The 13,462-nt window shown below is 40.2% G+C and overlaps 1 protein-coding gene across 1 annotated transcript in view; it reads left to right on the forward strand.

The window, feature by feature from the left end:
* The window catches only part of cdk14 (cyclin-dependent kinase 14), a 365,296-nt gene that overhangs the window by 291,015 nt on the left and 60,819 nt on the right, over positions 1–13,462 (forward strand). Inside the window, 1 exon segment of the mRNA XM_048607904.1 lies at positions 8,175–8,268. Coding sequence (XP_048463861.1) covers positions 8,175–8,268 — 94 coding nt within the window.

Raw genomic sequence — 13,462 nt, forward strand, 5'->3', positions numbered from 1 at the left:
GACAAACGACAACACCTTCCGGTTCCCAATCATTTTAACTCTTCCGGTGACATATCCTGGGCCTCCTCCAGTGCCACAATGACACCACACGCAAACTGGAGGAGCATATTCTGCCTCAGGAGCCTACAGCCCGATGGCTTAAACATAGAATTCACCAGTTTTAAAATCTTCCCACCTCCAGTCTCATCCCATGTCCAACCCTCCTTCTCATCCCCGCTTCCTTGATCTGACACAACCTGTCCATCTTCCCCAAGTGTCCACCTTACCCTTCCTGTCAACCAATCCCCACTATCCCCCACCTGCATACAACCTATCACCACCCCACCTACCTTTCCCCAGCCCTACCCATCCTCCCTCCTGCCTCCTTGACCTGACACACCTGTCCATCTTCTCTCCCACGTGTCCGCCCCATCCTTCCCAATGACCAATCCCCACCATTTCCCACCTGCATTCACCTATCACCATCCCACCTCCCTTTCCCCAGCCCTACCCTCTGCTCTCTATTTACTTGCCAGCTCCCTTTCTCCTCTCCATTTCTGAATTATGGTCCCGACCAGAAACGTCAACTTTCCTGCTCCTCTGATGCTGCTTGGCCTGCTGTGTTCCTCCAGCTCCACACTGTGTTGTCTCTGACCCCAGCATCTGCATTTCTTGCTATCTCCTCTGTTTGCACACCAATGCTCTCTTTCATTCTCTGGTTGAGAATCTGTTCTTTCACTCTCTTTAAAGGTGTTTTATTCCTCCTTCAACAGGAGATTTGTGAGAAAAGTGAGTAGAAGACAAAGACATCAAGGTGCAGGGCTGGATGAACACAGCAGGCCAAGCAGCATCATAGGAGCAGAGAGGCTGACGTTTCGGGCCTAGACCCTTCATCAGAAAAGGGGGAGGGGAAGGGGGTTCCGAAATAAATAGGGAGAGAGCGGGAGGCGGATAGAAGATGGATAGAGGAGAGGATAGGTGGAGAGGAAACAAACAGGTCGAAGAGGCGGGGATGGAGCAAGTAAAGGTGAGTGTAGGTAGGGAGTTAGGAGCTGTATTTGGAGACTTTTCAGTACTGCACATGAGAGAAAGAGGGAATATGTGTCCCAGAGGGAGATTTCCTGCAGCTTTCTCTTTGTAGGCTAGGTGCATGCCAAATGCATAAAAGCCATGATCACCTGGTCAGAAGTCAGTCAACATGTCGGGCAGTTTTTCCCTTAGTTTTAAAGTCAATTTAGCTTTCTGCTATCTGCTTTTTGCTCTCCCTGTTCTGGGGGCAAATAACATTGTGTAAAACATACTGTGCTCCTGTAAGCATGATTTTTGGAACTGTACCATCTACTTAGGCAGTCACATTGGTTTAAAGAAGTACCTTGCATTTTTTTTTAAGTCCAGGGTCCAAAAGTAAAGGAAATAAAAAAAGTGTGGTCTTTACACTGCTGATTAAGACCTCAAAACTGCTCCATACATCAGTTGCTTTCCTGAGGATTTGTTTTCTCTCTTAGTAGACGTGCTCCCATTGCAGGATTTCTTAGGATTGTATTAGATGTACATTCAGTTACATCACCTTTTTAGATGCATAAATTCACAAGATCCTGCAAGCTGGGTTAATGAGGTTATATATTGACATAGACTTTTTATCACGTTGGGCCCTAACATTGAACGCATACCATTCATATGTTACTTTAAGTTGGGGTTCAAAATATGCCTTCGAGATTTGCAAAATTTCTTCAGTCTGTTTTTCCTGCTACACAGAGATTCAGGGTAGAATACACTTTGAGACTGTCTTGTGCTGCGCAGCTGCTCTGGCTTGTTAAACAGATCTGTTGCTATTTCATCATTTTGCTTGTGGAAAAACTGCCAAGTTTGCTTCATGTCACTGTATTTCAACTGGAGCTGGGAGCGGAAACATTACAGCCATTTTCTCTCACTGTGTTTCAGCTGTGACCTATCTTTTTGTTTTTTTTTTTTTGAAAAGTTTATTTCAGTTGCTTATGGCAGCTTTCACAGAGCTTTCACGATTTTGAACATTCCTGTCTGTCTCTATCAGTAGCTATGCCCTTTTACAGCTGTTCCGCGCACAATCTTATCTTCACTTTTGACAGTAGTTTTGCATTCACAAGGCAGCAGTCAGATCAGAATGGAGTCTTTATTGAAGTGCCTTTAAGATGGCAGCCTGCAGTCTGTGCCTTGAAGAGGTCATATGACTACAGATCATGAAGGTCATTTGTACATGTTGGCATTTCAGTCCAAGCAGAGCTATTCACCTGTATAGTCTTTGCATTTATCAGAAAAAAGAGCAGCATTATTCCATTCTATTAGTCATCAGTTAAAAGGTTATGGTTAACTTAAACCGAGGCATTTGACTGGAAAAACCAAGACTTGTTTGAAATAAGCTGCTGAAATACACTTAAAGCTTTTGTCAGCATGTTATAATTCGTCATTAAACTTGTATATGCTTGTAGTATATTCCCATTGTTCAAGTATTTATCTTTTAAGTGAATGCTATTCTATAATCACCTGCAGTTATGCCAGAAATAGATATTCATATAACAGTATATGAAGCCTTGCTAAACATGTCCTTCCGTACAGCACATGTTTAGGAGGAGACTCCAAGTGACATCTGGATACATGATTGATGATGTGAAAGAGGATTCAAGGCTGGGGCAATGGTTCATGACACCAGCTGTTATATCTGCAATTAGTGACTGCTGGGAAATGTGGGTACCCAGTGGACTATGGCTAGAGGATATCTTTATACTTCATTGGTTCCTTCAGAGAACTGAGAATGTAACTAATGACTAACGCTCCCCAGCTAATGAGTATAGACCAATCAATTAGAATGTGATATTTTGAGTGGGGGGCGGAGGGCAAAGCAGTGGTGAAGGGAAAAATTTATTGGGCCCAAAAGTGTAAATACATAACCTACTTCTCCCTTGTTGTAGTCCATGCTGTTCTTTGTGATGTTATCTAATAAATGTTACTAAAACTGAGTGCCTTTAAGTACTTGCATTGCATCTGTTGCACTCTTCCCCAAGTGGGTCAAAGCATAGATACAGGTGAAATGCCAAATTCAAATAGCCAGATTTATTATCTTAAGTCCAGTCCTGACCTTTTCCCAGCTGGTGGTGTGCTGGATCAGATGAAGAATATTTAAATATTGGACATGTGGGCTAAAGACTACTTGGTACTTTCAGTGAGTGCTGTTGTAGCATACCTTTTTAAGTTTGTAAAATTTATTTTGTATAATTTTGTCATTTTCCTGGTCCGAATCCTGCTGTGCAACAGACCCGGAATCTCCCTTTTTTTTTGTTTTATAATTATATAAATTGACGATGCAAGAATATGAAATCCACCAAACAGCTTGGACATGACACTAATTTGGAATGTTTACAGATGTTTGATGGTTTGAAAATTCCCATGCTGACTGCTTACCACGTCACTATGGCTTGTGTTGTTATTAACTCTCTGCCTGTCATGAGCCTGTGCGTTAACCTGCTTTGCCTGTCGTAGTACAGAAAATATGAAACTAAGCTAGCAAAAGATAATGAGAGGCAAGTAATAAGAAAGAGATTGGCTCACTTTAAAACACATTTGTTTTAATCAGGCGAGTGAAATTGTAATGTAGAGTTCTAATGGCAGAGGTACTGAATAGATATTTTGTATATATCTTCGCAAGAAACATTTTGAAAATACTAGGCAATCGAGGGACTACTGGAACGGAGAAACATAGGGATATTATTAGTAATGGAAAGCCACACATAAAGACTGGGCACTGTGGGAACCCAATCTTTATAAGGTTTATCCAATAACATTTGTCAGCATATGATGATCTAACCTTCAGGAAAGCCTCACCCTGGAGTTGGGAATTCTGCTACTGAACGCTGATAATGTACCAAGAGATCCCTACCCACTCCCTAGCATTTCAGACGTTAATAGTTGCAGGCAGTGATGCCAGGCACATGTCTGTGATACATTATTTGACCTGCAATTTGTCTGGAGACTGCTAGACAGTCCAGCTCTGCAGCAACCACTTGACCCTGTCGAGTTTGCCAACATAAGAACCAGACATCACCCCCTCGACAGAGAGATCTGGCAGGCGAGGGCCTGGGAAACCAAACAACCGGCAAATGAACTAAAATTGCATCCTGATGGCAGGCTGCCAGAATTAATCATGATTCCAGGCTAGAGTGGGAAAGAAAGGAGCACACTGCAGGAGATCCTACCAATGCTGGAATATTTGGTTCACTCCTTTAATCCCCAAATGATTGTCTCCTCGAAAATAAGGACGCCAAATAAATGATACCATAGGTGTCAGTAATTTTTAGGTTTCGCTGTGTTTCACGTACGAAGGAAGTACATCCAAAGGTTGAGATATGTAAATTAAAACTGGAACTTAAAACATTCATACAAAGCAATGAGAATTAACGATGTGGAAAGAATCATAATATAGCTGACACACTGATTGCAATGTTTCAGTTCTTCCTCGATGTGCACGTGACTCTTGCAGACAGGAAGGATCTCAATGTAAAACATAGCTTCAAGAATGGAAAGGAGGATCATGCACAACCGTAAAAACCACTGTCTTGCAGCAGTTAGGGGCATGTTTTAAAATCAATAACTGGCCACAGAAGGCTGGCATAGTAGCCCAATCTTTAGTGTTGCTGCATCATGTGCCAGGGACCTGGGTTCGATTCTAGCCTCGGGTGACTGCCTAGAAAGACAGGTTCTCCCTGTGACTGCGTGGGTTTCTGCTGGGCGCACCCACAGTTCTGAGATGTGCAGGTTAGGTGGATTGGGGGAATGCTCTTTGGAGGGTCAGTACAGACTCAATGGGCCAAATGGCCTCTATCTACACTGTAGGAATTCTATGATTCGAGATTTAATGAACATTCAGCAATGTAAGGGTTAACCATATATCCACCAATGACGTGTAAAACAAAAGGTGCAGTTGTGAAATCAAAGAATAAAAGTATGCATTAATTGAAAAGGCGCTAAAGGATATAAATCAACTGAGACCTTAAGGCTGAAACGTGTAATTCCCTGAAAGTACAAGTGCAGGAACATATAACAACTCCTTGTGGTCAGAAATAACATTGTGGATTTTAAGAACAAAGAGCTATTGATGTCTTAATAGACTGTTGTCCTAATGCTATGTGCAATTTTCAGACCATATCAAAGCCACAGAGTCTCTATAGCAAACATTTACCAAGGAGAGAACTAGTTTTAGAAATGAATTGAAATGCTAAGACTATTTCGAATTGGACAATGGAACACCTTATAGATGTATTTTCAATGAGGTTACAGGTCTCCAAAATGCAAGTTCTCTATAGTGAAGAATCTGATTACTGATATAATCTGGATGAATCATAGAATCCCTACAGTTTGAAAGTGCGCTATTTTGCTCATCAACACCCCACCAGCCTACTGAAGAACATCCCACCCAGACCCACCTCCCTGTCCTGTCCCTGTAACCCTGCATTTCCCATGGCTAATCCACCTAACCTATACAGTCCCCAACGTTATGGGCAGTTTAGCATGGCCAATCCACCTAACCTGCACATCTTTGGACTGTGGGAAGAAACCGGAGCACCCAGAGGAAACCCACGCAGACACACAATGTGCACGATCCACGCAAACAGTCACCTGATGGTGGAATCAAACCTGGGTCCCCAGCACTTCACACAGCAGTGCTAACCACTGAGCCACGGTGATGCCCCTTTTTATGAATGCCCTTCTTATTTTGTCTAAAGTAGCTGTTATGGCTTAGTATAGGAAAACTTATTGGTATTCATCTTATTCTGTCACAGTTTATGAGCAAAGCCTTTAAGGCCAATCCCATTGCTTAAACAAAAGCAAAGTACTCTGGATGCTGGCGATCTGAAATAACAACAGAACATGCCGGAAAAGTTATGTCAGATCAAAATGTTAACATTGTCTCTTCACAAATGCTGGTGGACTGCAGTGTTTCTCCAGCCCCCTTTTAGTACCATCGTGTGACTCCATTCTTCACATTCTTCAGCTGTTCACTTGAATTTTCCACTCATTAAGACTCATTTTGATAGCCTTAGTCTTAGTTCAGAGTTCAAAGGAATTCTTTTAACAAGCTGTCAGGAGGTAGGTGGCACCAGTTGTGCCACATTGATTTTCCACTCCCCATTGCCCTGAGCAAACTGCTCTGCTTTGTGTTGAGCTTCATAATTTTGTTTTTGCCAGTTGCATCCAGTCAGCTAAGTGGTAAATGCTTCACTGCACTACTGATGTATGCCTCTTAGATCATGAAGACTTTAAGGCAGTGAACCATTCTTTTGCAAAATGCCTATGTTGTTGTATCAGTGCTGTGGAATTGGCTTGTTCAGTTAAGCTTTTGGTCAGTGACAAGTGCAATGTGCTGATGGTCAATTCTGAAGAAGGGTCTTGGCCCGAAACGTCAGCTTTCCTGCTCCTCTGCTGCTTGACCTGCTGTGTTCATCCAGCTCTGCACCTTGTTATCTCAGATTGGTAGGTGCCTGTTAAAGATGTGTAAAAGTTTAGAACAGTTTGTAAAAAGTACTGTGAGTGTTTGAAAATGTTAGTAATCATTAAGTAAGTTTGAACAGGCCTCAAGCTGAAGACTAAATGCTAAGGGCATGTGACTATTGCATATTAAAAATTAGTGTGACTTTGCCAGCAGCATGCCTTGCAGGAAGCCTTTGCTGCTCCTCTTGTTCCTGCTGCAGGGAGAAGAGTAAGTTTTTGGATGAAAGAATAAATATAGAATCTGGAAGACAGTCAGCAGTAGCTACCATAGCTTCGCTATGTTTCATGCTCATTCATGGGTGAGGGTATTGCAGTCTAGGCCAGCATTTATTGCCCGTCAGAGGGCAGTTCTGAGTCAATCACATTGCCCTGGGTCTGGAGTCATATGTAGGCCAGGCCAGGTAAGGATGGCATTTTCCTTTCCTGAGGGACATTAGTGAAACAGATGGGTTTATCCTGACAATCAACAATGGATTCACGGTCATCAGTAGACTCTTATTGCAGATTTTTAAAATTGAATTCAAATTCGACCATCTGCCATGGCAGTGATTCGAACCTTCGACCCTAGAACATTACCTGGATTGCTGGATTAACAGTCCAGCGACAATACCATTGGCCATCACCTCCCCAATGTCTGTTTCTTTCTTCCCCAAAACCCCATCTTGTACTTTGAACGTGGGGATCAACTTTGCATAATAGAGGAAAATTACTGCAGCATCTTGGTATTTACATATATTTACCCTTTTAACCTGTAACATAAATTACCAGTTATTTTTAATCTTGTGGTTTGCAAACAATTTTCTCGTAACCCACTTTCTCAAACATACCTATGGTTATCCGTACTGCTGTGCAACTGTTTGGGAACGGGTACAAGTGACCAAAGGAGACTTGTACGTTGACTTTTCTTCTCCCTCCTTCTCTGTAGAATATTCTGCATTTTCTGAGCCTGACTGGTTTAAAGAAGTCACCATGTAAACAACTGAGGTTCTAAATCTGTGCCCTACTTCTGTGGTCTGCTGCAATAAGAGCTGCCATGATTTAAAAACTGGATTATATGTGATAAAAATACTTTTCAGTTTCTTGCACATTCACCCAGCCTTGCTCAGCTTTCAAACCTGTGGTGCTACAGATATTTTTTAGTGGCAAAGACGACTGATGGAACTATTCCAAACTCAGTCACTGCTCCCTAATAGAGGAAGTGTGAATTACGGTTTTGAATACTGATTAAGATTTATGTTTTCGGCCTTTGCCTAACATTGTTCTAATAAAAGTAAATGATGTGTGGTAATTTGGTCAATAGATCCCCCTTCATTCAAGATTAGGCAGATTTTAACTCCAATAATCTGTTTTGTGCTTTGTAACTACTCAAGGGGGTTCTTAATGGTTTACCCTGCACACATTGCTAAGTACAAATTACAATAATTATTTTTCTTCTTGACTTTCAGTTAAAAACGTGAGAATGTGATATGTTAATTTTTTAATAAATTATTATATTATTGGGTAGCAAGGGGGTACATTTGTACTTAATTCTGCTCTTGTGGCCTTAAATAAAAGTGGTTCGACTATTTAAAATGTCACATTTTGTCATTACTTTCTGCCAACTACAGTGTTCAAGTTTCAGCAATTTAGAAATTTTAAATAAATGATCAAGTAATAATACTTTGTTCTTTTTCCAGGGGTGTGGGTTGCATTTTTGTCGAAATGATTCAAGGAGTTGCTGCTTTTCCAGGAATGAAGGATGTTCAGGATCAATTAGAAAGAATATTTTTGGTTAGTAGTTCTATTTTGAATGCTTCATATGGGATGATAAACAAGGCATGGATGTTTGTCCTATACTGTTGGTTTTCACTAGGTACTTTTTGGATGCTGAAACTGTGAATTTGATTTTGTTATTACTTGGTCTGTGACATTCTGATCAATAATCAAATGTTGCAACTTTAAAATATCATTATTTGGAATAAATACTTACCAGTATCAATAGGTGCAGCAAATATTATCTTTGACTTGAGGAAAGATTTGATGCTGGTATTATGTTCCTTGCATCTGAGTCCGTAATTTCAGATATCATTTCAGAGGCTTAAGCACTTAATCTCGACTGACATTTTGGTGCAGTGTTCTACAAAGTGCTGCTGATGGTCCCATCTTTGGCTGAAGTAATGAACATGGATCTTGTCTACTGTCTCAAACAAATCTAAATGATCCTATGGCAATTTTCAAGGAGTAAAAGAAAGGTTGTCCACTGCCCTGACCAGTAGTTATCCTTCAACCAACATACACAAAATAAATCATAATGATTATTTACCTTATTTTTATTTTATGGAAACGTCATTTGCTGTAGTCAACCTGGCTGCCTCACTTCCCAATATTATGATCGCCGGCAAGGTTACTTCTTTTTAATATCATTGAGGTGCCCGCCAAATTAATTTCTAATTCAGTTAGAGACCAATAATTGTTTTTCTTGTTCAAAGTACATAAGGCTTGGAACCTCAGTTACTTGGAAAATAAAGTTACTTTACTGGTGAAGAGTTTTAATATGCAAGGTTTAAAAAGAAAAACAGAAGAGTGCATATTATACAAATTATACTGTAATATGCAGAATTAACATGAGGTAAGCATGAGATAACAAACACTCCACAATGAACATCATTCAGCAGATGCGATCCAAACAGATCCCACAGACTTTTCAGCAACCATCCTGACACCAGTGACACTTTGTAGCACCAGATTGTATTAAAACTTTGTCTCCTTTGTGAGGGATGTTCAATCTGGATAGCATATTGGCATTGATAGAAGATTGTCTGCATCCTGCTAGCCAGCCAGTGGGACTAAATAGGTTTTTTCAGGCTGACAGGATTTCATAAGTGGTATGCCACAGGGGTCAGTGCTGGGGCCTCAACTCTTCACAATTTATAGAAATAGTTTGGAAGACAGGACTGAAGGTATGGTAGTTAAATTTGCTGGTGACATAAAGATAGGTGGAAAAGTAAGTTGTGTAAAGGATATGAGTTGTTAAAGGGACTGTGATAGGTTACGTGAATGGGCATGAATCTGGCAAATGGAGTACAATGTGGCAAATTGTGAAATTGTCAGTTTTTAGCAGAAAGTGCACATCTTTTTCATTCTCTCTAAATGATGTTGAAGAGCTCTGAGATGCAGAATGTATGAATCACAGACTTTTAGTATGCAGGTAAAGCAAGTAATTATGAAAGTCAACAGAATGTCATGTCCTATTGTAAGGGGAATTGAATGCACTAATAGGGAGGTTATGCTTCAGCTATTTGAGACGTTGGTAAGAATATATCTGGACCATTGTGTACAGTACTGATCAATGTATTTGCAGAAGGATATTAACATGCTGAAAGCTGTTCAGGAAAGGTTTACTGGACTAATACTGTACCTGGAGTGAGCAATTTGCCTTTTGAGGAAGGCTAAACAGGCTAGCCCTGTATTGTTGAGATGAAAAGAGTCAGAGGTGACTTAATTGAAACATACAAAAACCTGAGGGGATATGACCAGGTAGATTTTGAAAGGAATTTCCGGTTGTGGGAGAATCTAGACCAAGGAGTTATAGCTTAAAAAAAGGGGTCAACCATTTAAGACATTTTGAGGAAACATTTCTTTGAGGGCTCGGTGTTTTCGGAATTCCCTTCCTCAACAGGGAGCAACTGCAGAATCTTTAAGTATTTTTAAGGCAGAGGTAAATAGACTATTGATTCCCACGGGGATGAAAGATTGTTGAGGATATGCAGGAATGTAGAGCTGAGGTTAAAATCAGATCAGCCATGATCTTATTGAATGGTGGAGTAGGCTGAAAGGGCTGAGTGGCCTACTCTTATTTCTTTTTTTATCTTTGTATCATTGAATTCGTTCTCTGAATTTACTTGAAGGCTACTTTTGGAGCAGCTTATCAAGGGAGGTATGTTTATCAATGGTGAGACTTTAGATTTGAACACAACATTCTACACCATGAACCGACTGCACCAAGTTGACTAAAAACTACAAGGACGTTATGGATGAGGAAGACCATTCTGTCCATCTGTACAGCGGGCTCCTAATCTCATCCAATCATAAAATCCATTTTGTTTTTAAATGGCTTGTACAAGTGTGCCACTGAAGAAGGTAGTTGAAAGTGGAGCAGACTGACCCTTCACTGAAGTCTGAGAATCTGTAAGATTGTTGTTTAGCATAATAAGAATCTTTTTATTTGTGATTATTTTTATAAGACTATTTCAACTAGTTCTTGTATGGAATGGAATGAATTAGTACTTTGTTTTTCTTTTTTAGGTGTAATGAACTTTGCTGTTTTGTCAAAAATACATTTGGCAGCCTCTTGTGACTATTCAGTGATAGACCATTATGGTAAACAATTGCAAAAATAAAAATTATAGTCTGTCAAGATAGTCTGCATTCTGGGTTTTACCATTGACCAGAAACTGAACTGGAAATAACCATATACATACTGTGAATACAAGAGCAGGTCAGAGGCTGAGAATTCTGAGCCAGTACCACTTTCTCACCCCTCCAAGGGACTTTCTGTGGATGATTGCAGCTCCAGCAAACACTCATTTCTTCACCATCCAGGAAAAGAAACACCCTGTTTGATTATCGCTCGATCTAGCGTCTTCAACACTTAACTTCCTCCACCATGGACCCACAGTTGTAGCAGTGTGTACCATCTATAAGATGCAATGCAACAACTCACCAAGATTCTTTAGACAGCACCACTCAAACCTATTACCGCTTACATCTGGAAGGACAAGGTCAGATGAATGGGAATAATACCGTCTGCAAGTTCCCCTCCAAGCTACACATCATTGTGCTGTTAGGTGCTGTTTAGAACCAAGTATTAGATTTTAGAGGTTTGGAAACGTGGACTCACATCGTAAAAGTCACAAAAAACAGACCAACTATAGGAATCTGTCAACTTCAAAAGTTAATGTGCAAGTAACCTGGAAAAGGAGATTAATAGGAACATTTCTGTATTTTCTGCTGACAGGATGATATAAAATGTGTGGAGGAGACTAAGTATTTAGAAACATAGAATTCTAGTTAGGTTTTCAAATGTTAAATGACAATCTAATGTAGATAATTTTGGAGCGTGGGTTAGAAGAACTTGAAAGAAATGGAGAATGACTGCCTACTGTATGATGTGGCAATTAACGAGATATGTGCATTTTTATAATTTTCTGCCTGGAGATATGCACATTCTAAGGACGTGGTGTTAACTTGTACAATAGATGACTGACGAGTGAAAATTTGTTGCATTCTGTCTGGTTTTCTACTGATACATTTGAAAGATTAAGTAGGAGAGTGAAATATTAATTCCAAGATTTGGATGACTGCAACATAAGGAGACCTTATATATAAGCTGATGGTTGTATGTTGAGAAACAGAGTGGATGATCAACTTTTTTGGAAGAACGAGGCATTTGGTTATATGGCAATTGCATTGCCAGCATGTTCAAAAACTGGAGCAGGGTTTCAATCTGTTGTGAATACTGAAAAAAGCACATCCTTTCTGGTGTGTATTTTGAAAAATTAAACTGCTATCATTGACCCCTAGTATATCCCATGATGTACAAATGCACAATCCTGCTTTACATTCTGAATAACTTGCATTCAATAACCTTGGTGTCAGCTTATCTGAAATAATGCTGAAATTTAGTGCTAATTGAACAGAAACCTAATTTCCAAAATTATGAAGAAATCGTACTCCCCTTTATTTCACAGCAACTCTAGGTACCTCAAATGGTTATTAGGCATTGAGTTCTTTTCTTTCATTTATCTAGTCACCACATTCAAATTACTAATGATCAACAATGTGATAAATAACAGGAGGTTAGCACTGCTGCCTCACAGCGCCAGGGACCTGGTTCAACTCCACCCTCGGGCGACTGTCTGTGTGGAGTTTGCATATTCTCCCCGTCTCTGGGTGGGTTTCCTCCTGGTGCTCTGGTTTCCTCTCTCAGTCCAAAGATGTGCAGGCTAGGTGAATTGGCCATGCGAAATTGCCTGTAGTATTCAGGGAAGTGTAGATTAGGTGGGTTATAGGAGAATGGGTTTGGGTGGGATGCTCTGAGGGTTGGTATGGACTTGTTGGGCCAAAGGGCCTGTTTCCACACTGTAGGGATTCTATGAAATGAATATAGAATCACTAGAGAAGGTGAAACACAGATTTATAAAGATGATACCAGAACTGAAAAGATATACTTCTGGGAAGACTAAACAGGCAGGTGCTCCTTTGTCTAGAAATAGAGTTATGTATAGAGATCTTTACACTTTCAAGCTGTTCAGACAGCTCTGATACTACCTTTTTTTTAAAAAAAAAAAAAAAATTTTTTGTATCACAGTAAATAGAGTAAAGAGGAATAATTATTCAGTAGGATTAATGAAAAACGGCAGAGATCATGCGGGCAATTTATCAAGCCACAGCTTGATCAGATTCTCTTACTTCCCAGTTAATAAGCTTACCTCATCTTGTGTATGCAGTCTTGTTACCCAAGTGTGTTAGATGTGTTTGTATAGAGTCATTGTGATACTGTTTCTAGGTTGTCTGCAATGTAGATCCTTATTGTGACATTAATCTTCATAGTTAGCCCCATCTCCATGTTTACTGCTCCGATACAGTAAAAACTCTTGCTGTCTCCTCGCTGGGTCAGTCCCCTTTGTGGACTTGATCTTTAGCACCCTCAGGTTCTGGGGGAACACTCCTGGATGCATGTGGAACACAGCTAGCTTAGCCATCTATCTTGATGATTTCATGATGAACACACTGAACAATCTCCAGCTTGTTTGACAAAAGCAGCTCACAACGCTGATTAGCACATGGGCAACAAAGATAAGTTTCTGTTTCATTTTAACATTAGCAACTATCTTTGTTAGACCTGCACTTTAATATTTGTGTAATCCTGAAGATGTTTGGAGATATTACACAACTTTTTCAACCACCCCCACTAACCACTCGC

The sequence above is a fragment of the Rhincodon typus genome, chromosome 2, assembly GCF_021869965.1.
Source record: "Rhincodon typus isolate 14 chromosome 2, sRhiTyp1.1, whole genome shotgun sequence".
Taxonomy (NCBI): Eukaryota; Metazoa; Chordata; class Chondrichthyes; order Orectolobiformes; family Rhincodontidae; genus Rhincodon; species Rhincodon typus.